Genomic DNA, 25,716 nt, shown 5'->3' on the forward strand with positions numbered 1-25,716 from the left:
AGCTCTTTTTGTGGGTAATACTTGCAGTGGATGATTTTTTTGAGCCTAGAATAGTAGTGCAGTATTACTATTCTACCCCTCCTTTTATTTTGCTATTTTCTGTAGTCACACCAACTTGAAACTTGAATCATAACTTTTCTAGTGCTCTGATAGACAAGTTGCATTATAGGCAAGAGAGTCATGTGCTTGGAGGCTGCAAAGTACTAGTGAGTCCTGTGATTATCGGGCTGTCTCTGCTAATGTAAAAATACAGTAGGCAGATGTCTTGGAAGCTATGTCATGTCTCCTTATGAACTTAAATCCTGTGAAAATGGTTATATGGTTGGGATGGGTCCAACAATTGCTGAATAGTGTCCACTCTGTGGTTAAGAAGTGATGCGTGTAGTTTTATCCAGATAGAGGATTGTTGTGTCAGGGAGATACAGTAGCTTAAAGCTTTGGAAGAATAGATGAACTCCACAAAATCCTAGCTCTTCTCTTTTCTAAAAAGATTTGAATATTCAGTGTGATACCTTGGAGAACTTGGTGTTTATACCTACCTTCTAGAGATGGTAGTGGGAATCAGTGGCCATGCGTTTTGTGTGTGTGTGTTCATTCTTACTGAAGTCTGGAAGAAGAACCTCTTCTAAAGGGCACCTTTGAAAATGTTTGGCTATGAATGAAGCATATACCTTTGCTTATGGCTATTCACAGCAGGAACTAAGAGTACATGCTTTTTGATTGCCCCTCTTCCCTGGGAGCAGACTATGTCATTTGGTGGTAGTTACTGCTACTTCTTAGGTACACAAAGACTAATTCTACTTCCAGTTCATGGATATTAAATTATAAACATTTACCGTCATGGAAAGTATAAATGTTTAAGAGCGCTCATCTTTCCTGTTGATCCTGTCCACAGTGAAGTCAGAGTTAAGAACTAAATTTAGTCAGATTTGTGCTGTGAAGCTGAGCATGATGCTTCTGCTAAAGTGCCTAAAGCTGATATGAATAACTTGGAAGGTAAGTTAGCTCTGTTCCCCTCCTTCCCCTCAATCTCTTTGTTCTTTTTATTTTCTAGTTACTAGAGGTGACATTTTCTTCCTTAAAACTCTCTTCTGGAAGAGTCACTTTTCATTGACTTTGCAGGCTAGCGGATCAGGCTCACCTGATTAACTGAATATGCAGTTAATATGAATAGTCCCATATAGCCTCCAAGCCGAAGTGCAAAATGTTTATTGGACAAACCAGTGAAGACTGATCAAATTGGCACAGTAGTCAGCAACAAAAGAAGAAAGTATACCTTGCTTCCTTTTCTATTTTAGTACTTTTTTTGTAAGTACTCTTTATGTATCAAGTAGCATATATGCTTTTTTCCAGAAGTATTGTGAATTTTTTGTTGTTACAATAAAATATAGAGAGCTGATCCAAAAGTGGGTGACAAATATTTAAAGGCTAGGAAAAAGCCTACATCAAGAGTGTACCTCTGTGCATGAGACAGAGAAACAGGATGCTTACTTAGAGGGTAGATAAATGCATAGACATTTAATGTAAGCATGAAAATACTGAATCTGTAAATATGATGAGGAAACAGCTGTGTAATGGGTGAGTGTTTGTTTTATGGGGTTGCTAAGATTTTTGTTTAAATTTTTGACTTAACTTTCAGGCAGTGTGGACTACTTGGGTATATGAACCGTGGATCTGATCTGTTAAAGCAGGTCTTTGTTTTTAATTTTTGGAACAGGTGGTGCTGAAGGAGATGAAGTAAAACTTATTATAGAAATTCACGTTAAAGCTGGAGCTAGAGCAGCTGCAGAGTTTTCTGTAAGGAAATTCAAAATAAAGAAAACTATTGCATAATATGCCCTCTGAAGTGGGTTGAATGGCTAATACAGTTAGAAATATTAGCTTTAATTTTATGTGAAATAAGAATGACTTCTGACATAAACGCTTTCTCCTGTTTGGCAGACAGTAAAATCTTTTCATTCTTAACTTCTTGAGTGTTTATGTAGAAAGATGAATCTTACTTAGCATTATATTGAGCTACCTTATGCCAATTAAGATTACTTGCAGCATTACTAAGAATACAGAAGCCTTAACTGATGCAGCATACTTGGAATTGAAATTTGGGAAGAAACAGATGACTGCTTATGTTTATTTGCTGTGAGAAACTAATGAAAAGAGTACATTGAAAATGACTCTTTTTTAAACCAACCGAAATAAAATGAAATAGTGACAAGTTAGTCTGTACTTCAGTGACGGTGTGTAGAACCCTGACAGTCTGCAGGGAGGCATGGGTGTTGATTCTTAACATGCAGGGATCTGCTTTAGAAATGATACTGACTGACACTTCCAGGTTGCTTAAGACCTGATGTAATAGTACCTGCCTACCAAAAAGCATATTATAAATATTTTTTAAATCCTGTATTTTTTTTTTTCTGAAGCCTCTAGTGTAGCTACTACTCTTAGTTTGTGTTTTGATTTCAACTTTGTAGCACTCAGTACTGGTGCTGTGGACATCACTGAATCTGGTTTGGTGTGTGTGTGTTTTTTTTTTTTTTTTTTCCTCCCGGCTTGACCTTGTTATCTATTAGTAGAAAATAAATCTGTTAGAAATAGTTGACAGTGGAATCAAATGGAAATTGATATGCTATTATTTACAGCTTCATTAAAAATAATTTTGATAAATAAAACATTTGAAAGAGTTGTCTCAATTTTTTTAAAGTGTGTTTTAATAAATAGTAGAAGACTTTTTGGAAGAGTCCAGTGATAAATATCTTCTCCTGAGAGAAAAAATAAACTGGTTCTAATATAGAGGGAAAGAGTCAGCCCTACAATTTCCGTTTACATACTACTGAATAACAAGAAGAAATTGTGTACCTAAAGTAAAAATGCATTAGTAAACCAGGTGAATTAGTTCTCATGACTGTATTGTCTAGCCGTTACAAACAAATTGATGATGATATTGCTCCTGTAGCTTACCTGGATGTGATTAATGTTCAGTATTACATATTCTGGTGTCTTTTGGCAATATGAAACCCAGAATGTTTAACAAGAACACAATTTCAAATTAAAGTAATAAATCAGAGTTACTGAAGTAAGTCCTGCAGCATGCCACACTTCTCAACTGGCATTGGAAGAGTAGTATTTTGTCCCATGTACTTTTGGCAGCATGCCTCTTTATCAGCTACTGTCTTTCCAGTCACGCTTGTGTTCACGTCTTTGCTACATGCTCTGCTGATTACCTTGGAAAAGGGCAATGCTGTAACTGTTCAACTGACCTTTCAGTTTATTTTCTCTTGTGTAATATGAAACACGAGCTAACACAGTCTTAGTCTACTGATTTCCAGAAAGAAATCTGTCTCTCTACACTTCCACAGTTTTCTGCTCAAATATAATGGAGTTTCTCTGTGATTTTGATAATTTAAAAAGAGCTACCCCAAATTACTTTTGGTATTGTCTCAACAGAAGGGCAAATTATTATAGTTAAAGTAAATATTTTTAGTGTACAATTTATGCACAATTGAGACTATTAAGCAGAGGGATAGCAAGACTGACTATTAATTGAAAAAATTCCTACCTAAGTGTTTGTCTGATAAATGTTTAGGTGTGTAAAATTGAACAGACAGTGTGCTACTCTTAAATCTGTTTGAATACAAAGGAAAACATATAAAATGGAGCCTTAAACATTATTTTGTAATTGCTGTCTTAGCTTCTCTGTCATGAGCGACAAGTCTAAATATTTTCGTTGCTCTGGCAGATGTACAGAGTGCATAGCTGTGTTACAACTCTCTCTGGATAACTAGCTTAATGTTTTAAGGTGTTTGTGGGTGGCAGTGTGGGGTTTTTTGTTTGCTAACAAAGATAAAATAGCTTTCTTACAGTAAGTGCTACTACTTAAGCATGTATGTGTTTCTTGTTTCTCTCTCTCTCTCTCTCTCTCTCTCTCACTGATGTCCTTAACTAGTTCTGTAGACTTCTGATGGAAATAAATTGCCTCTTGAATCTTGTAAACATTATTAATTGGTTAGTTATCCTGTTAGGTGCATCCACGTGTTTCTAATAAATTGAAGTGGGTGATAAATGAAACAAACACATGTGGATATAGGTGAGATAGCCTCTAAACATTGTGGTGGGGAAGGGTGTTTTCAGATGCAGGATTGGTTTAGATAAGTCAGTGAAACAATTATTAATGCAGACTTAATGCAATCATTTAGTAAGTATATTTTGTAATCACTCTCATTTGTTTCTAAATCAAACAGTATGTATGTTTGTTATGAGGCTGATGGCAAGACATTACAGCTGTCAAATGCTAGTGAAGTCCCTAAATCATCTTAATGTTTAAAGGAGTGAAGAGGCTCGCTTCTAGTACTTTGCATTGTGCAAGAAAGCAGTGTGCTGGAACTTAAGTCAGCAAATGGTTATCTTGCTAAAATAGTGCTGAAATATATTTATACTTACTAGCCTTCATTGCTTATTAGTTTTACATCTGTATCAGCAGCTGCTGATAGGATGTCAACAACTCTGTAGCTACTCTGATATTTTCTGACACTTTTCATCTTTTGTCATTCTCCTAGGTACTAGAGTGTATATTGTTATTAGGGCTTGACTTGCACTTAAATTATTTTGAATAAAATGATACTTTGTCAGTCACTTTTTCCTTTATAAATAACTTTCAACAGAAGTGATTACATGTTAATTGTCCCCAAGCAAATATTTCTTAATTTTTAAGAAACTGCATTTAGTTTCAGGTGCAAAGCTACCTTTTCTCCCCGTATTGAAGCAGTGGAGCCCCCAAAGAGTGATTTTTGAAGTATACATCCTTTCACTGACCATGGAAGGAGTTTGGGAGTTTTAAGTAACTACTGAATTATGATGTTGTGGATGCTATTGCATTTCTCTTCCCTTCCCCCCTACCCTTCCATCTCCAGTGTAGAATCCAGTATTACAGATTTATTTTAGTTGGAGAGATGTAGTGAAGTTGTGCAACTTGTAAATGCATTTATTTGTATTCTTGAAAAAGCTTTTTTGGATGTGGCTAACAGAAAAGCCATTATGGTCAAGGGATTCAGCAATAGCAGATAGTGCTGTTGTGTTCCCCCTCTCCCCCTTCCTTTGAGTAAACTTTAAGGAAATCTCCTGTGGAGACTAAAAACCACAGAGCAGACCTGTCTTGTCTGTTGGAAATGAAAAAATGAAAAATTCATTATCTGCAGACCAAAGAACACTTGGAAGAAAGTTACTTTCAGATTTTTAACCTTTCTTATGCTTTTTCTATGGTTCTTTGTTGTGGGGTCTTTTTAGTAATAAAAGAAAATTCCTCAAGCTGAAGCAGACTTTAAAATTCTAGCACTTCTTGGATGGCAAAGATCATAACAGAAATGGTTTAACTTAAGTTCCTTATTGAACCTCTGTGTACACAAATTGCTAAGGTAGCAGTTAATTTTATCATACCTCATATGATCTTAATATTGGGTAATTGGCAGAATGTTCAGTTTTCTACTGAAAAATGGATGTTAATTTGACTCTGATTTTGTAATTCAGCTCCTGCTAAACTTTTTATGGAAGTAGTAAAGACCATGTAGATGACTAACATTAGCTGATTGAGATGAAGGAAAAAGTAACCTGTAAAATGCAAGATTTTCTTGTGAAACACGTAATAGTATTTCAGAAGTATTAATCTTTACATCTAGAAAGTCAGTGCTTTATATGAGAGAATTTTTCTTCAAGAGTATGAAATTATAAATTTAAAATTCACTGTTGAATTTCACTGTTGAATTCTTGTCTATGCTGTAATTAAAGTCCATATGTACATGCTATGTAAAGTACTTAAGTCTTCTGCACTTCTAATGTAAATCCATCCTCACATCCTTACAGCTTTTGTAAATAAAAGCTGTTTAACTGTGACATATGCAAACCTGCAGTTGTGTCTCCTACCTCATGTAGGGAATGGCACAAAAAAATGCCTATTCAGTTTGAATATAAAGTATATAAAACACATCCAAATGTTGAACCTAATTTGGAGATACAACAGACATAAGTTCCTTCTGCAGGTGGTTTGTGGGGGCTTGACGTAGTGTTAAAGCTGCTACTGGTCCTGTGACGTTCCAGTGAATGACTTGCGGGAGAGAGTGGTAAAGTACTTGTGTAGTGAAGGACTTTAATAGTGCAACTAGAACTTCAGGAAAACTCAATTTTAGCTACCCAGAGGCTTCCTAGGATCATGATTTCAGAGGCATAGGAAGCATCTACTTTTAGACCTGCAGAAAAGCAAAATGAAGTGATGGCCTCTTTTTGTGTCCCTGTCCATCAGCCATTGGTCTTTTGTGCTTCCAAAGTGCATTTTCTCAACATTCTTCCAATGCTTCAGAGGTTATAGGCTGTTCAAATGTTGATTAATCTACTTTAAAACGCATTAACAAGATTAACTGAATAGGATGAGACGTCACTGCAGAGAAAGTTCAGATCAGTCGTCTAAAACAGTAAGGTTGATGTATGTAAGTTAAAATGTGGTAAATCTATTGTTCAGAAGTACTTTAGCTTCTGTTCTCTTCACATTTACTTTTTTTTCTTCTTTCAAATGGTGGGGGGGGATCACAGCAGAAATAGAAATGAGCAGTGTGAGTGGTGATTTTTTTTTTTTCATATTTGTGCTATTGCATATTTCCGTATGTTCCTCCTTTGACTATCTGGAAAAGAAGATTAATTCTATTCTGGCTTTCCTGCCAAACCTGGTAAGTGTAACCCTTCTTCATCAGGTGCCTTATGTGAGGTTGTGAGAAGGCAACTACAACTTGTGTGACTTTACAGTTAATGGATATATATCTATTTATTGCATGTGGATTACAGTGTGGAGATTCAAAAGCTCATGCTCAGCTGATGGAATAAGCTTGAACAGCCTGGCTGTATATGGATGTATCTGATCAAATTTGAAGGCAGGGATGTCTCTTTTGTAGACAGGCTCCACAAAATGCTGTAGCATGTTTGCTGAATTAAGCTAGCTTCCTTGAGGGTTGTGGCAGACCAGAGTTGAGTCCATTTTTTTGATATAATTTTTTTTTTTTTTTGAGCCTATTTTGCTGCTGCAGCTAAACATTTTGAATAGACTCATAGTGGTAAGAACTGCTTAGGAGTATAAGTTTATGATCTGGTTGTTAACATCATACCTTCAGCTTCAAAGTGGATTCTTTTATGACTATCGAGTTTTTTGAAGAAGCTGCTGCTGTTCACATGTTCAATGTAAATAGTTGCATGATATCCATCCCTACTAAGGGATGAATGACAGCACTATAGGATTTGGGACCCCATTTTCCAAAGGGTGGCCTGTCTGGCTCAGGAGCTGCAGTTCCCCTCCAGATCTCACATTCTTGTTGTGTGCATCATAAGCAGCTGTAAATCCTTGCCTATACTCTCAGATTCCTGCAGAAGTGGTAATCTGTTGGAATTAAAATCAGTATTTTCTCAATTCCTAATTGAGCCAAAGTTTGAAGTATGGCTTTAATAGAATGGTAATATTCTAGAAAAAATAAACTTTTAAAAATGGTGACAGTTGTGGCGGTTATTCCTCATCCTGTAGAAGAGTAATCTATAAACACCATTATGTTGTTAAAAGTATAGTGCATCCACATCATCAATTTGTCGTGCACCTTGTTTTGATATAGTTCCTCAGCTCTTTAATTGTCCACACTGAGCATATGCTAGAATGGATCCCAGAAGTGAACTGGAGTAGAGTAACTAGATCTCTCTCTGTCCAGTGTGGAACATTTTGATGATTAGATATATCTCTCTTCTTCAGTAGGTCAATATGGGTTTGACATTGCCCGATTTCTTTCTCTCTGCTGGGCCCTGTCTTCGCGTGCTATCTCAGTGGACTTCATTCAGCAGCTTCAAACACAGCAAATGACTTCAGTGCCACTCAGTAAAAGCACAGATGTGGTGATTTGCGCTCTCATTAATTAGGGATGCTAATGCTTTACAAACAAAATAATAAAAAATCTAAACTGCTATTCTCCAGCAGTTTTCTAGTCACTGGAAAAAGGAAGAACAGAGATGGAGAAACATAGCCAGTTTTCTAAAATGGAGCTCAGTAATCTCAGTAATGTTGAAGAGCACTGTATGATACACCTGTGATGGCAGAGGACTGCATTTGATGACCTGGGCACTCTTGCATTCCTATTACTTGTTTCACTGTAATGCAGTTAGAGCTTTTTGCTGTGGTGGGAAAAAGTGGAACCTTGAAAATAAGACACAGTATTCCCCTAAGAAGCTCAGGAGTCAGATGATAAATAGAATAAAAGGTATCTGAAAACATCTAAATAGTTTTTCTTAAGGTTAGCTATTTAAATGAGGGTGGATAGGGAAAACAAACCATTCCCCCCCCCCCCCCCCCCCCTTTCACTTTTGATGTTTTGGTCTCTCCAACATCTATACTGGAAGACATGAGAAGAAATTTAACAGACTTACATAGCTGAGAGAATTTTTATTTTTCTTTGGACTCTAGCTTTATATTAACACTGACATTACTGTAAGTATGTGTGTTCATTGGAAGATGAGAGGCTTTGCTTATAGAGAGTGTACATTACTGGGCATTTTGTTTCAGATCCTTTTCCCTTTAGAGCCTGCAGAAGTGGGTTTTCCATATGGACAACAAATATCATCAAAGCTTCTCCTATTTGCTCTTATGTTTTGAATAAATTAGCATTAACATTGGGCCAATATTGTGGAAATAAGTAATGACACAGAGGCTAGTGCAGCTAAAGAGTCTGAAAGCTGAATAGCTACTAAAATCAGCACTGTAAGCAAAGAGACTAAAGTGACTGATTTCAGTGTTGACACCACAGATTTTAAAATACTGATATTGACTGTTCTGCAAGCTTCAATAACCATACCTTTTGGAAAAAAGTATGAGAATAGGCATAAAAACTTTATGTATTTTACAGCCACCTTGGAATGCAGCACCATACTGATTAAATGAGGGCATCTTGTATGCTGCTGTGTTGTCTGGCATTTTTAATTGGATTAGTAGAAAAGTGAAATCGGTGGTGATAGCAATTGCAGTACAAGGAGGGTTTTGTGCATCATGGTTACCAGATACGTAGTAGGCCATTTCGTTGGGGGCAAGAACTGTTCAATTTTGCATTCTCCTTAGCTTCACACTGGCTGAAAGATTCTAGGCAGTCTTTTTCTAGAATATATATTTCTCATATTAAAAGGAAGAACTTTCAGGTTTTTAGGTATTCATAGCATAAAATATCTGAGTTTATTTTTATATATATATTTATATATATAAATATATATTTTTTATATATAAAAAAAGTGTGTGTAATGAAAGTATGAGGAAGGGTGTTCACCTAAAATGTTAACCTCTGAAATGGCTACTGAGTTAATATTATCTTATTCCTTCACTGTGAAATTTATTTTATATTGGCGAGTACCTGCTTTCTGGATAGCCCTTATGCTAATTCATATTGGATGGTTTAATCCTGCTTCTATGGAAAGTCAGCAAATTCCTTCATCTCTATTGTAAAGTTTTAAACATGACTGTGTATAAAGCATGGACTTAAAGCAGTGTTGTGTTACAAATCATGAGTGTAATACAGACTGTTGTGACCCTGCTTCAAATGATGCTTATCATTTACTGCTGTTTCACTGTAAAAGATCAGAGGAGGAAAAAAGGATACTGGTGTGAAAGTACTATTTTGTTATCAAATGCATTGTTTCAAGATGGATATATGTGTGCTTGTGGAAATACCAAGACTAGGAAGTCTGTTTCAAGTAAGTCTGAAGAAAACACTTAATTTTGATAATATTTTAGTTTTACAACCCAGTGGTCTGTTAATGGAGGTGAGGTGAATGGGATATTAGTTGAAAAAGCCGTTTGGCATGGTTCTCTGTAGGCCTGCCCGAGCACGTGCGCACGCACAGACGCGCACACACAGACACTCGTGTGTCCCCTTTCCCCAAGAGTGCCGGGAGCAAGAAATATACCCAAGCTGTCTAGTCTTGTCTTCTCTATCTGCTGGGAGTGTTTTATATCCTACCTGTGTCATCCCCTGAAATTCTGTGGATCCCATTGCTGCTGTGTTTTTTTTTTTTTTTTTTTTTTTTAATAAAGGTAATAGTTTTACTTTTCATGGCACACCTGGATAAAATTGTTAATTTTGTAATACCTCTTCAGGGTCAACTTTAATATGGGGAAACCAGACAAATCTGAAAAGAGTTGTTAGTGATTCATCAGACTGGGAAGATTTGAAACACACTGGCAGAATTCAGCCTCTGTGTTCTGACTTTTTGCTCTGGACACTGTTACTAATTCTCTTTATGCGTCCAGAATTTTACAGGTTTTGTCTCATCTTTGAGATATGTCCTGATAGTTCTTGTGTTTCTAGTTTGGCTATAATCTGTATGTATTCTCAATACGGCATGATTTTCGGGAATTCAAGGGGGATCACTAAATGCTACGGCCAGTGTAATGTCTACCTCATATTTTTTTAACGTTTGTATGCTATTAGTAACCAATGTGAATCTTTGAAATTGCTTGAATTAAAAAAAAAAAAAAAAAATTAAAAAAATTAAATTAAAAAAAAAAAAAAGTTCTGTGCATGAACTAATCCTGGGTATTCAGTTTGGAAGATAAAATACCTAACAAGCATTAGTAATCCAGAAATGAAGGCAAAGATTCTGTGAAAGCAGAACCTTAAAATTTTTCTAAATCTGGATCATAAGCATGCACTTAGCTGGTTTTTTTTTTTCCTGTAAAATAGCAACAAGATACAAAACAACACTTCTGCTTTGTTTTACCAGACCTTCTGTGACAAATGACTTTTTTCTGTCGCCAGATGTATTTCATCTTCTGAGATGAGATTTGATTAGTTCACGGCACAAGTAATTGATCCAGTTCAGAAGCTTGTTTTTTCTATTTTTGCGTGTGAACTCTGAACAAACTACAGTTCTCTTTGATCATTTTGAGAGATGACTTTTAAACGTGTGCAGTGTTAATCTTTTAGAATGTCCCTTAAAAATTATTTTGGAGCGCATTAGCTCTTTATTCTTTGATTTCTACAATGATGATGCAGGAGCACTACCTGAGTTAACTTGCTATGTATCACAAACGGTACATTTGTGGAAAATGGAAGAAGCGTTGTGACCAAATGTGCATAGTGCTGCATTACTTGTTCAAAACTTGTCACATTAAAACAAACAATCCCCACCGCCTTCCCCCCCAAATTACTATTGCAGTGTTCTAAATCTTTATGAACATTTTGCTTAATATGCTGAGGAGACCGATTCCTTCCTCCAACCTTCTTTCCTCCAAAAGAAGTTCTGTTTTGCTTGAACATGTAAGCTTGACCACTGGTATCGCAAGGTGAGCGAGAAGAGCAGCCTCTTTAAAGTAATAAGCATGATCATTTAGCATATTAAATGTAGTGATTTCCTTGTATATGTTTCTTTAAACTTTGAATATGCTGAAAGATAAAAATTGAAACAGTGGATATATGTTTAGCGTTCCCCTAACAGGAATACAGAGCTTACAACATGTACATTACTTCCAGAGTGATTTCTGAAAGATGTTGAATGATATCATTGTCTTTTGAAATTCCGTTTTCACCCCTCCCATACAATTAACCACTCTCATCTTGAATTTGTTTGCTACTGACTTCTCAAGCCGCTGGGCAGAGGAGAGAGACTGATAGGTTTGTTGGTCTATTGCTAGGGAGAAGTCAGTGAGGAAGAGCAGTATGCAATCAGTTTGTGTGCGGCGCTGGGTTACCCTAAGCGTATCGCAGACTTTCTCTCTTGTATCCAGAGACTGCAGTTCTTCTCTGTGACCTGCTGTTCTTCTCTTCCTGCTGTTCATCTCCTTCCTCTGCAGCTTTCAAAGATTTATATGACTGGCTTTTATTTAAAGATGAATGCTACCGCTCCCTCCTAAATGTGGGAGATGCCACATCAGGCCAAGCTTTTCTTAAAGCTGTTAAAAAGTACTTGAACCAAGTGTGAGGGAGGGGGAAAGGATTAATTTCAAGTAGAAGGCTTATTCAGAAACATCTTTTATTTTAAGTATGTGAAACTTTCATTACTTGAGTTGGATCTTTTTTAGTGTTACAACAGACACAGCTACATATAGCATATAAAAAGCTTTTTGGATAAGCTGCAGTAAAACTGGTTAAAAGTAGTAGATGTGATATGCAGCAATTCTGAAGCAGCATGTATGGCAGAGAAATTACGAGGTGCAAATAGCATTATGCTCTTGTACAATACAACTGATATATTTTAAAGAAAGCATTAAAAAAAAGCATGCTTGTTCAAGGAAAACACTTCAACAGTAGAGTAATTTTGCTGTTACCAAATGTCAGTTGTTGAACTTTTGAGGCCATTTTAGTGGCTTGTTCTGTGTTTATGTATTTAACCTTTATTTTATTTATTTATATAAATATATATCTTTCTGTGATTGCCCTTATTTAAAATCGGAGTAAATCAGCTGGGTGTTCATGTGTATGTATAAGTAATATACTTAATATTTGGAAATCTGACACAATATTCTCCTTCAAGCACTGTAACTGAAATTGATTATCAGGGTAGAAGTTTATAATGCACTTCCTGAGGTTTACACCCATGAGCAACTTCTAAAGGAATGATGCAGGTGGATGGGCAAAAGGTTTTATATTTGGTACTCAATGTGCTGAGGCTTTTTTGACTCTCACTGTTTTAAAAGTGAGCATCAGTCTTCATAATAAAGGCTATTGGGAGATTAAACTTAGGAGTAATAATACTCTAAATTTTAAGTAATTCTACTCAACTGAACTGACCACTAAATACACATTTTTAACCTTATACTTTGAACTAATTAAGAGCCAATTCTGAAACAAAACTTTAAAATAAACCTGAAGAAAGTGTCTTAAGTCTTGACACTCTGATCAGAATGACATTTTTATTTTTTAACCAGGCTGCTTATTTCTTTACTGTTGTTTTTGTTTTTCCTTTTCCCTTTTCAGTACTTTCATAGAAGGATATATATGTGTGTGTATGTATATTTTAAGGCAATCAGAAGAGAGCGTGTGGTTATGGGTGCATTTAAAAATAGTACTGTATGTCCAGTGTGTTTATCTTCAAAATATAGTGAATATAATGTGGCAGATGAGCTGCCAGTATTTTGCTGGGATTCTTTTCAGTTTTTATACTTTCCAGAAAACTCCTTTCCGTTTATAGAGAACACAAATACATTTCTATTTTACATTAGGGATGTCTAATCTAAAGAAATAAACAGAAAAAAGCCCCTGACTTCCATCTAGAATGAATAAACCTTTCAGTGGAATTATGAAGTTCTCGCCATGCTTCTTCACATAGTAGCTCACATTTTAGAAGTACAGTTGACCCTCCTTATTTATCCTGCGCACCTTATGCGGTTTAGAATTGATGGGACTCCTTGGAGAAATCATAGTAAAATCTGTCAACAAACTCCAAGCTGTTAATGGTAAATTTTTATGTTACACATTTATGACATTTCTAGTCTTACTTATTTGGTATTTACTTTCTCCTTGTATGAAGTAAGTATTTCTAGGAAGTGATTTTTTTTTTTTCCAGGTATTTTTGATATTCTTGGTGATGGTCTTTCTAGAGAGTACTTAATCTGACACTTGCAGAAAGTAGTTCCTTATTTCCTCCCTTCTTGCTGTGCTGTATTGTAAACTTTTCAGTGACCTGGGATTATCTATTAGAATTGACTAAGATACATGTATCGGACATATACAATTCTCCCTATGAGACCTACATCTAATATTAACAAATGTGAAGAAAAAGTGCTAGTAGTGTGAGAGATTGTGACGTTCTCCTGTTGTGTATTAATACTATGATTTTTCTGGCTGTCAATCAGGAGTTGTAATCTGAGACTTAAAGTACAAATTATTTGCCTAAAATAGGGAAAATAGAGTTATAGGAAGATTGTAACTTCATAGTCATGGAAAAATTATATGGTTTATGTGCTTGATGTTCTTCTTTATTTCTGTAAAGAACAGTGGATTTGATAGTGTAGTCTAAGGATACAATGTTACAGTATGTCTCACTTCACGGGATTTTATGGTCTTACATTTGCTGATGTTAAATATAAGAAAAACACTTGTTAAACTTGCCCCCACTCCTGTACCCTCAAATACGCCTTCTCAAAAATTCTATTTATTTCCTTTGAAAGGTATTGTCTGTTTTATAACCGCTTGAAGAACATTGAGCAAAATGAAGGAGGCCTTGACAAGTTTTCAAAAAGTTACAAAACCTTTGGAGTTAACCAATTTGTGGATGGCGGAGTATATTGCAAAGAGTGGGCACCAGGAGCTGAAGCAGTGTTTCTCACAGGTGACTTCAGTAAGTATTTTCAAGAATATATATTTTTTTCTCTTAGATCAATATCTTCTTGCCTTAAATACAGTTTTACAACAATGGTAAAATTCTGATGGTAAAATGTGTCATATGGGTTGCTGATGTGATGGTAGTAATTCAAACTGTTTTTTTCTCAATATTGACCTAGACTAAGGACATGTATATTTCTGTTCTATGGTCAGTATTATGTGTGTATCTTACACACATAAAGAGGTGATCCGTTAAAAGGGTCTAGCCTGATTACACCACAGCTTCAGACTTAATGTGTCTGAATTATCTGAGGTTGTCCCGAAAGCTTTACAATTAGTCTGCTATAATACTCTGTGCAGGAATAAGGAAGATAACGACAGAATAATTGACATCTTCCTTGGTGGCTGACCTAACAGTGTTATTGTAAAGGTCCAAGGTCCTTCAGGATTTCCACTAATCATGAGAGTGTAGGTGAAGAAAATCCTACTGGAAAATGATAGCAGAAAACGGTAGGTGAACATACCCAAGAAGAGTGGGTGGTGGTCTGTCCTGAGGGAAGGAGGAGGAATGGTGTTAACAGAAGAGGAAGGTGGTAGGATTCAACAAAGGAACTGCGCTGCTTCCTCTGAGAACAGGAAAGCCATTGCCACACTTAGAACTTGAGACGAAAATGTGAATTTGTTGGTCAGCAAGGTTTGCTGTATTCAGAAATTAGTTTTTTTCTGGAAACTCTTAAAAGCAAGTCAGATAGACTTGTATTTTTAAGTCATGTAATATTAATTCCACTTTCTCTCCCTCACTTCTGTACTTTACCCCTTCTTCAGGGTTAGGTGCTATTCCATCATGCTACTAGGAATTTTGTTATTGTCTCTTACTGCACCAGGATTCCATTTGTGAAATGATAGGGGGTTTTATTCATTTAACTGTGTCAGAAATGCACCATGTTATTTCTGCAGCTTTTGTTTTACTGAAAATACTAAGTTGGTGAATGCCTTGGGGGGAAGAAAATACATAAAAATTCATATGCATTCCAGACTTGAGGCAGCCAACAACTATTTCTTAAGTTAAAAGATAAATTATTGCTGAGTTTTCCTTCTTCCTTATTTCTGTATGACCAAAACTATTAAAAGGGCAAACTCAGTATTTGCAAAAGAACCAGTTACAAAGCTGGAACTTTTATGTGCTTATGTAATTTTAAAATAGTAAGGCTTTTTACATGTGCCATTCACTGTAGTGAATCTGATGGTTCTTTTTAAAGTACTATGTTTTTAAAGTACAGTGGTTAAGCTTCTGTAAAAATGTGTCTAATAATAAAGAAACAAATGGACTACGCTGACAGTTTTATTCAGATCTGTTGTTAAGTATCTCTGAAAAAAAAATCTTCAAAGCATTCTGTTTAATACTGTTTTTTTACAGTCTCAAGATCAGTATACTTTAAAAAAAAATCAGTAAAAGAAAGCACTAAATAGTCACATTACGCTTTTTGATTTCCAAACATCAGAATCCTAAACTGATGGCATCTATTTTAACTGTTGTTTGTTTTCTTGTTTTTTCTTCAAGAACTAGATGGGAGGGCCTGTGTCTGAGTATGTAGGCATTTTTTTTTCTCCTTGAAAAATCTCCTCTGAAATTTTATTTTTAAATGCAGAAGACAAGCAAAACAGAGAAGTTAGTGCAGTCATGGTCTTGTTTGATATGATTATCCTAACAGATGGCAAAGTAGGTTTCGTTCAAATGCTGCTCGTCTTTCTGTTGGATTAGGTGATGCTGAAGTAGGTTGGTATAGTACTTGAATTGTAACAGGGGAATCGGGTGTATCCTCTAATTCCAAAACTGACTAATGAATCATCACTACCTACTGCTAGATTATAGTAATGCCATCTGTCAGCACTGTTTCCAAGACAACTAGATGAGGATATTTTAATAGCTAAATCTTTTATGTATGAACACAGAAAATACTTCCTCCCTGCTCCTCTCCCTGTAATTCCTTCCCTTGTCCCCACCCCATCAGTTACATCTTAGGGTTCTCTTATGTGATGATGATAATCTTTGGATTAAATTACTCAGCACAGTCCAAGAATAGAATACATTTGTTTTAAATATGTGTTTTAATAAATGATCATTTTTAAAACTGACTTTTAACAAAATTAGTTCCTAAAACTTTAGAAAAAGAATATAACTTGCTAATTGGGTTTTTAGGGGGAAAAAGAACACATGTACCAGAATATGATAGTTAAAAGCTGGAATGGTTTTCAAAAAACTATATACTATTTAAAAATATTTCATATAGCACGTAATATGAAGCAGAAGTTTAGGGTGAATATCTTAGAACAGTTCTATCTAGATGTTAATTAAATATGTCAGTAAGAAGTCTTTTGAAAGAAATTCTCTTTAATGTGGAAAAAATGCATTTGTCCCATATATCATATTCATCATCAGTCACGGTGAAGTATTCATTCCCAAAGGGGAAGATAATGGACTCGGAAAGCCTAGAGGAATGGGAGTTTGTCATTCAATTCAGATGAGCTTTAATAACATTTTGATGAGAAACTAGGTTCCAAAACCCTAAGATTTAGAATTAAGTTGCTACAGATGTATTTAGTTAAAACTGAATCTTTTTAACCTTTCTTTAAGTTTTGAAGCAGGTTAAAATCTCAAACTAAACTTATGGCTATCTTGTGTTTAAATTGAATACTAGGATTGCATTTATCTAATTTTTTTTGGGAAAACTTCTCTTTATGAAGAGAACTGCAACTGAACTACTGGTAGGGGGGCATTTTATACAAAAAGAAAGAAACATGGTACTTAAATGACAGCAACTCTTTAATTTTAAATTGAAATATAAAGGTATAATCTCAAAAATGTTACTTTTAAAAATTCTTTTATGGAAAGCTGGCTAGGAGCGTTGCTTGCAGTGGTTTGCATAATCTCACGTTGTCTGTGATGCAAAGGTACTTTACCAAGCAAGACTGTCCTCTTCTAGATTTTCAGTTTGATTGCAAGACACACATTATTAATGCTATTTAATTTGATAAGATAATGACATTTGAGGATTAAAAACTGATAAAAATTGTTATGACAGGCATAGACTATATTACAAACACTTGACTTTCTTGAATTTATATTATAAACTTGATTTTTTTTTCAAAATTTATAATTAAGCTAGTAGTTCATAACAACTTTATGAACTGTGCCTAAGATAAACATTCATAATATTTTAAGCGCTTTTACACATGTAAAGCCTCGATCTTAACTTTTCTTGTAAATATCATTTTTATCATAGGGGACAGAAAAAGATTTGATACCAAGATGTTTTGGCCCAAATTATGCTATTTTGGGGTGTTGCTTTGAGACATTTGTAATGGATGAGATAACTCCCATTTACAGGGTAATTCTTAGTATCACTGTGCATCCTGGAAAAAGGCTAGGATCTAGTGATAGTGCACATGAACCTGTATTTCCTTTAGTAAAGGAAAAAGTGGCTTTAAGAGAATCCTAATATTTCAAGAATTCTTTCTATCTCTTCTTTAAAGCTCATAATCGGAGAGAAAAGGATATTACATCTGTTGGTATTTTGGTGCATTGTTTTACTCTCAATCTAAAAAGATACTTAAAGTATTAAATGAACATCTGAAAACGTTAAGATTTGTCAATTAGTACTTTTAGCATCTCAGTAAATCAAGTGTATGAAGCAATTAGTCAGCTGAATTTCTGATACTAGAGGCAGTAACAATGTTATAGCTACCTTAAAAGCTCTCAGTGATAACGCACTAAATATTTTATTTGCATATTTTATTACTGAGGAACACAGTGACGACTGGCAATTTGTTGCTATTTTAGAATCGACAACTAAAAAAAGAAAAAAGCTCAGTTTATTTAAAGCATAGTTGAAGTCCAAGTTTTGAATGTAACCCACTGAATTTATGTTGAGGGAATTGGAATATTTGAAGAGAGTTTTGTTTGGCCATGCAGAGACTCAGTATGTTATGTGTAAACAAAAAAAATGCTACTGGCTTTATGTAGTTTCAAAGAGTATGTATGTATATGCTAAATTCAATATTTGTTATTGGAAGTCAGTATTTGCTGTAATATTTTGTCAAACTCATGGCTTCTGTCTTTTTGTCCGCTTTTTTCTTTTTTTTCTGGGTATTAGTCGGTAGGAAGGGAAAAGCAATCTAAGACTTATGTCATTTTAGAATATCTAATTGTGTGGCCTCTGCCTGATTCTTGCAGTGGTGAGGAGGAGGTTTCCGCAGTTGGAGGGTACGGAGAGGGTGCACCGGCGCGTTTTCTACTCTGACAGTTTTTTCCAGGGTGAAGAACAAGGAACTTAAGCCATCTGCTGTCATAGCTTGGATACCTGAAAGTTGTGATTAATATTTTTTTGATGTATTGGAATGATTTCTTTTCAGACTTTAAACTCTTATCTATATGTGCTTTAGGTACTACAAAGTATGAAACTGAATTTCTTATTTCTTTCATCAAAGCTTTGTGAAATACCTAGATTTCATGACTAGAGATAAATAGTGCTATACTTCTCGGTTGCCTGCAACCACGGGGCAGTAGACTGAAGTGTAAGCTGCTATTAATATCCAGGGAAACATCAAATCTGAGAAGTAATGACACTTGTTTTTATGTCAGTATTTGAGCTCTCTCTGTTTAATCTCTTCTTAAGCAGATTATATTAATGGCTCTGCTATTGAGTTGTTGGAAATCATACAATGTAGAAGGAAGACGACCTAATTGGCCACTACGTATAACCTATGTGGTCTGCAGAGAATCACGTTTGTTTTATGTCTGTCTTCTGACTTCATGTTCCATGCAAATGAATGTCCACATGTTTTCTGGGATAGATGGATTTTGATGCCCCTTTTCTGGTCTGAACTAGAATTTGTCTGATATCTTTTCCTCAAAGAAGCTCTGTAAATGCTTGTTAGACTGTGCATTCTGAAAATTAAGCAGTAAAACTGAGGGAAGCCTGAGACAGTCCTCCTTTGTAGGAGATCTTCTATTTTAGGATGTTTTAACTGTATATCTCTCTTCTCTGTCAAATACAAGGCAGTATTTTCTGCTTCATCAATGAGTTTCTATCTGGCCAATAAAAAATAAACAATAGTTTTAAGTAGGATGGTCTGGGATAAGTGAGCATTGCTTTGTCTTCATTGTTCAGTCAAGAACTGTAGACGCTTAGTAATACAGGACCATGGCTGAGAAGAGGAAAGATCAACATGGAACACACAGTATTGCTGGCAGGTAGAGACAAAGGTGTATGCAACATGGGCAAACATGGTAAAGCTGCCTGTGGAAAGCGGATGTGCTTAGATGGGTGCAACTGTTGACTTGCAACCAGATGGGTGCAACCATTCCCCCCCTAAAGGAGGGAGGAGAGGAGGTGATTGTAGGAGTCCAAGGGATTCCTTGTAACAGAGGTCATGAGAAATAGCAAATGCCTACATTCTTCTAGTGAAATCTTGACATATGTAGTGAACTCAAATTCAAGCAAATCTCCCCAAGTAAGTTTTTATAGAGACTGTCCCAGCCTGTCTCAGCAAGACATTTGCTGTAGCTTTTTAGCATGCTCCAAGTCATCAGCTGGAGTATTTTGTTCAGTTAGTGCACTGTAATCAAGAGGTGCAACTCAATTAGGAAAAGTTCTATGAAAAGCAATGAAGATCAGGTATGTATAAAATTTACTATACCCAGAGGGAAGGGGGAAGGAGAAAGAGAGAACTGAAGGACTTGGTAGTGCTTCTTGTAAAGAAAGAGTGACTTTTGACAGTCATAAATGCTTACAGACATTGCCTGTATCTTCTTGTGTCGTCTTAGGATGTTTACTTTTCATTTCAGTTTCTTCTTTTTTCCCATATTGCCTGAATTCTTTAACTTCTGACGGTTTAGCTATTCATAATCTTTTAAAAATAAAAAAAAAAAAATTAGTTTTAACTCCCTAGCATGTTTGTGCTTACTTTCTGCTCAAAAGGTGCAGTGCTGTTTGGAAGTATTCCTTCTGGGCATTCAACATATGGGGAGAACCTGTGGTGATAATTGAAATTTAAGTACTGTTTCTGATGTTAGCTCTCTAAGCATGAGCTCTAGGTAAAGGTCCTGCATCTGATAAAATATAGTGCAATTGTCCAGATCCCGGCACAAGTTCTTCCAAATGTCTTAGTTCTTGCAGTATGCTTCCAGGATCTTAGCTTCCTGGGTACCCCGCAATCATCATTCATTTAGTTTTAACTGCATCAGTGCTGCTTGGATTATGCAAAGTTGTTCTAAAGGAGCATGTAACTTATGATATATGCATAATAGATTCCCCTACTTTTTAACCTCTAACCCCATTTTTACACCTTTAGGTATCCTTAATACTTTGAGAACGTTCAGGGGCCCTTAAGGGACTGCTGTCCCCCTCTGTTTCTCTTTATTCTTGTGTCTGAGAGATTTTGGCTATTCATCTTTCTTTAGGCTCTGAAATTAGTCTTCACTGTAAAATGAATAGGTACTAGAATATTTGTTTTATGTGCTTATATCTTCTTGTCGCATTGTCTGATCTGTTTTATTTGCGCCTTTCAGTTTTATTCCTTAAAGGCTGGCATCTCTTTATTTTAAACAGCTATATAAGAGTAACTAGCCAATTTCTTTGAAAGCAGCCTAATCTTTCTCTGCAGGTCGAGTCATCCATTTGTTATTAGCTGCTTCACAGCAGATCATAGTTTTGGTTAATGATGTTTTTTGGAAAATACATATGCTGATGAATAGAGGTAACTTCTTCCCTCCCCCTCTGAAAGTAGTCTTGCATTGCAGCAAGGCCATCTTCTGCTTCCGTGCAGATGTGGTCTTGTGGTGCCATTCCTTAGCCTTAGTATGTCTTGGCTGGAAGAGATCTCTGGAGGTCACTTAATTCAACTTTGTACTTGAAGCAGGGGTGCTGCCGATCAGGTAAGCCATTTGCTGAAGAACACGTACTGACATGCAAGCCAAACTGTTTTTCACTCTAGCAATGTTCTTATGGTTTTTTTTTAATAGATATGAGATTTATCAAATGGTAACAGTGTAATTAATTTGAATTAGACTATATACTAAAATAATTGAGAAATACGTTATACTATTTTTTAAAACTTAATTAGAAGCAAATACTGTATTTTACGTGCAACTTAGTTTAAGTCCTGAAATAAAAAATATATATAATTTCAAATGAGGTTCTTTTATAAGTTTACAGTGATAAATGGTTTAGTTCTTTTATGATATTGCAATTCCTATATATATGTGTATATATACACACATACAGCGAACTGTAATAATTTAAATAAAACAGAAAATGGTCAACGGGAGGACGTATTTGGGCCACACAGGAATAATTGATTTGAAAGAAATCTTAGTAATAACTGATTTACGATGGAATATTCTTTGAGGGCACAGATTAGAGAGTCCTTTTGTTCATTGTACTAAATAAATTTTTAATTCATTGCAAGTTTCTACTCCTTTTTAAAATGTTTTCCCTGCAGTGATGGTAGCTAGCCCCAAGAGCACTGCTTTAAGTTTCTTTAGGACCAAGGTAAAACAAGTAGCTTTAAAATTGAAACTGCTGAATCAGATACTATTTTGTTCTTATATGGCATTTTTCCCCCATTGCATGACAAATCAGTGTTCAAAGGTCTTGCAGCGTATATGTTCTGTATTCATAACAGAAATCTACATACTTTTCCCCATGTAAAGCAGAGCAAAACCCAGTATTTTACAGTGAAATGTGGAATAATCCAAGGTGTTATATGCTACTCTTGAAGATTTTGGTTAACCTTTCAAATGATTAATATGAAAATTTTTGTCTGTACAGCTTCGTGCTTTGGAGCTCATTACTACGTATTGGGAAGCAATGGCATCTATTTGTACAGGTTTTCCCTAAGAACAAACCAGCAAAAACTATAGACATGGTGTGTAAACTGGCTATGTAGGTTGGAGGCCATTTTAATCTCGTGTAAGTTGCTACTGCCACTAAAAATGGTGATCCTGCTCCAGTAGCATCTCCAGTTTTTTAATCGAATTGCTTTTAACTGGACTACCTTTTAGTAGCAATATTGTTTTATACTCACTTAATCTATTCATGGAACTACAGTATAGGATGGGAACATGCAGTTATCAGCTGTATGCACTATACCTCTACTGTAAATATGAGGTCACTGAAAGCTATTTATCCTTTTTTCGTTGAAATCTAAACTACTCTATTTACTGTAGCATAGAGTATGCAGATAGTTTGGCATAAAGGAAATATGTCATGCAATTTAGTTTTCTCAGAGTTGACAGGTTTCTTCTTACCTTAGGATTTTCCATTTTCTTGAACTTCTATGGGTTAGAGAAGTTTCAAGGCAAAGAGAGAAGTGATTTTGAAACTTGGATTGCCACTGCCTTCTAGTCCAGAAGAGATTACGTTGCCCAAATCTGTCATTCAGGATGTTTTTGTTAACTTTAAATGCTTAATACTAATATTTACCAATACGGATTATTTTTGGCAGAAGTGATTATTTCATTAGGCACGTCACAATGACTAACCTTGTGCATCTAGAATGCCTGGTGGATAAAAAAGGAACAAGCAAATCTTGAATTGTGGAATCTCAGCTTGGTTCAGTAGTGTTTTGTTTTGTTTTTTATTTTTTAATTAAACTAAGAGGAAGGAACCTTCTTTTAAGATTTACTAGATAGGGCTGTGGTGTTCCACACTGTATTTCTTAGTTGTGTAGCCGCTGTCTGGTACTGCAGTAGTTTCACAGCCACTGCTACCAAGTTTGTCTACAGTTTGCTCTTTCCTTTCTTACTCTATACAGTTAATTAATATTGGTGTTAATAGAACATCAGCTTGTTACAAAAGAAGCAATGAGCAGTGTATTAATATATGTGTGTATGTGTATTTTAAATTTGTAGCGCTGGAAAGTGTAAGGTTTACAACCTGTCCACAGATAGTTTGCTCGTGCAGTTTGAGGTTGTTTTCAGTTACGTTTTATCCAAACTCATCTTTTTCCCTCTCCATAGTCAACAGCACTTGATTAGTTTTTCTTACAGTGTTGTAACAGATGTTTCTACTGGTTTGTTTGGTTTGTGGCTTTTTTTTCTTTTTTTAATCTATTTCTTCCACTTTCAAGTAAATTTTTACTTCTGATTTAATTTTATGTTGAGCATTACTTTTCAGCCATTCAGTTTTCTGGGGAGAACAGGTAGAACCAAAAGTGACGCACTCTGTAAGCCCCATATTTATCAGGTTTTATAATGGCTTTTATAAAATTTTCATTCCTATTCCTCATAAAATAAAATCAGATAAATGCCATTAACACCATTTCTTATATTGCAGATGGCTGGAATACATTTTCTCATCCATATAAGAAAATAGAGCATGGGAAATGGGAGTTATTTATCCCACCTGGACAAGATGGTTACCCTCCTGTGCCCCATGGATCAAAGCTAAAGGTGCTAGTTTTAGAAATATATATATTTTTCAAGTTCTTGTAGGCATTCTTACTTATTATGTCCTTTTCATTTTCTCTTAAATAGTTTTAATTTTATTGTGTTATAATTGTGTTACAGGAAGAGTTTCAATAATTTATCTTACTTGTGCAAAGTGAAATATTAACATCTAATTTTCTTCACGATGCATAAGAACAGGTACATGTGACTGAAAAGTGGATATAGTTTCTTGTATCAAGTTACAAGCTGAAAATAGTATTTATGTGCATATTATACAATGGAAAGAAAAATAAGAATTAAGTAGTGTGTATGTGAAGACTTCCTGTATTTGATACAGCTACTTGTATTTAAGATTCTGTTCAAAACTAAATACCTTTATATTTTTTATTGTTGTATTTTAACCACTGCTTTTCAAGTGTTCTTTGTGTTGTATTATTAACATATGTGACCTTTTTAAATTTCTATCAAACATTTAGGAAGTAAAAGATTGAACAGTTGGCTTAGTACATTTTAGTAGGTTAAACTAAATAAAGAAACAGAAGAAGCTTCTTTATAGTTTTAAGCATCTTATCATTTGTTTCATGAGTATCCATGAGCATAAATTCTTTCCTCCGAAACTTAACGGAAAGTTTCTTTGAGCTGTCAAATGCCACAGTTGTGCTTGGTGCAGATGTACATACTGACAACTAACTACCAGTAGCATTGATATTTATAGATGCATACTGATTTCAGTCGTTGAGATACACTTTTGAGAATTTGACTTACTGCAGTCAGAGCTTCAGGTCTAGACCTATCAGATCATATCATTAGGCAGAAATGAGTAGCTAAGGAAGTAAATGTACTAAAGTCATCTAAAGATTAGAAAAAATAAAAAAAAAAAAAGTTGGGAACACTTGTATAAAAGTATTATACTTTCATGGCTCCTATTAAAAATAAAACTAATACATTTAGAAAAATACTAATTTTTGTGTTGAAAATCTAAGCTTAGGGAAACCAGGAATCTTTTGAAACACAAATGCCTAAAAATCCGGTGGAAATGCATGCTCAAAATGTTTGTGTGCATCTCTGCTTTTGTTATGGCAGGCAAAATTGCCCCAATGCTAAATATGGATGAATAGAAAGTTAGGAATATTCATTCAGGGAGGTGAGAAAGCTGTTTTTATTTTACAGAGGAGGGGAGAAAACTGTTGCCTGCGACTCAGATACAGTCGTTATGCAATAATGTATGAGAGGCAGAATGGTTACTTAATATTTTCCATAGTTTTGATATGTAGATAGGTTTTTTGATTGCTGCTCTATTTACCTATTGTTTATATTGTTCTTACATAACTATTGAGCTCATCTACTGTAGAATATTCTATGCTGAGTGTAGAGATAACACATGTGAGTGATGGGGGATGCTGATATTTATTAACTTACATGCACAAAAAGGATATATGCCTAAATGTATTTAGAGTAGGATTTATTTGCCTGTGTCTATAATCATTGTCGTTGCTCCTGTCTTTCAAGTACAGCTCTATAGTATTTATTGTCTTTCCGTTTGCTAGTCTCATTGGAATACAAACTCCGTAAGGCAGACTCTATCATGCAACGTTTGTGTAGCATGCAGGAGTTTTGGTGACTGATTACTCTTGGCAGGGGAAAAGAAAGACTGGCAATAGTTGAGTAGTAGTTCACTAGTGACATTGGTTGCTGGTAGTTCTGTAACTGCTCTGAGTCTTCTGAAAACACATGAAACTCTTGCTTAGCAGAATGTGATTTGTTTTCCTATTTTCACCCTGACCTGTCTTTAACTGCACTTCTGCGCAGTCTGTTCTAAGCAAAGATGTATGTGAGTCTCAGTGATGGCTACAGTTAACGTGATCACCAAACACATCCATGAAGCTGGATAGTTACCATTATTCTTTCTGCCTATGAGAATGATTGCTTTTGAGTATGCATATTCCTGTC

The 25,716-nt window shown here is 35.4% G+C and overlaps 1 protein-coding gene across 2 annotated transcripts in view; it reads left to right on the forward strand.

The window, feature by feature from the left end:
* GBE1 (1,4-alpha-glucan branching enzyme 1) overlaps positions 1 to 25,716 on the forward strand; it is a 167,398-nt gene that overhangs the window by 22,026 nt on the left and 119,656 nt on the right. For both annotated transcript variants that reach the window (XM_068910619.1, XM_068910627.1), the window contains exons 2-3: positions 14,162 to 14,331; positions 23,654 to 23,769. In XM_068910619.1, the coding sequence (XP_068766720.1) occupies positions 14,162 to 14,331; positions 23,654 to 23,769 (286 nt within the window). The remainder of the gene's footprint in view (positions 1 to 14,161; positions 14,332 to 23,653; positions 23,770 to 25,716) is intronic.

This window comes from Struthio camelus, chromosome 1 (assembly GCF_040807025.1).
Source record: "Struthio camelus isolate bStrCam1 chromosome 1, bStrCam1.hap1, whole genome shotgun sequence".
In the NCBI taxonomy this organism is placed as follows: Eukaryota; Metazoa; Chordata; class Aves; order Struthioniformes; family Struthionidae; genus Struthio; species Struthio camelus.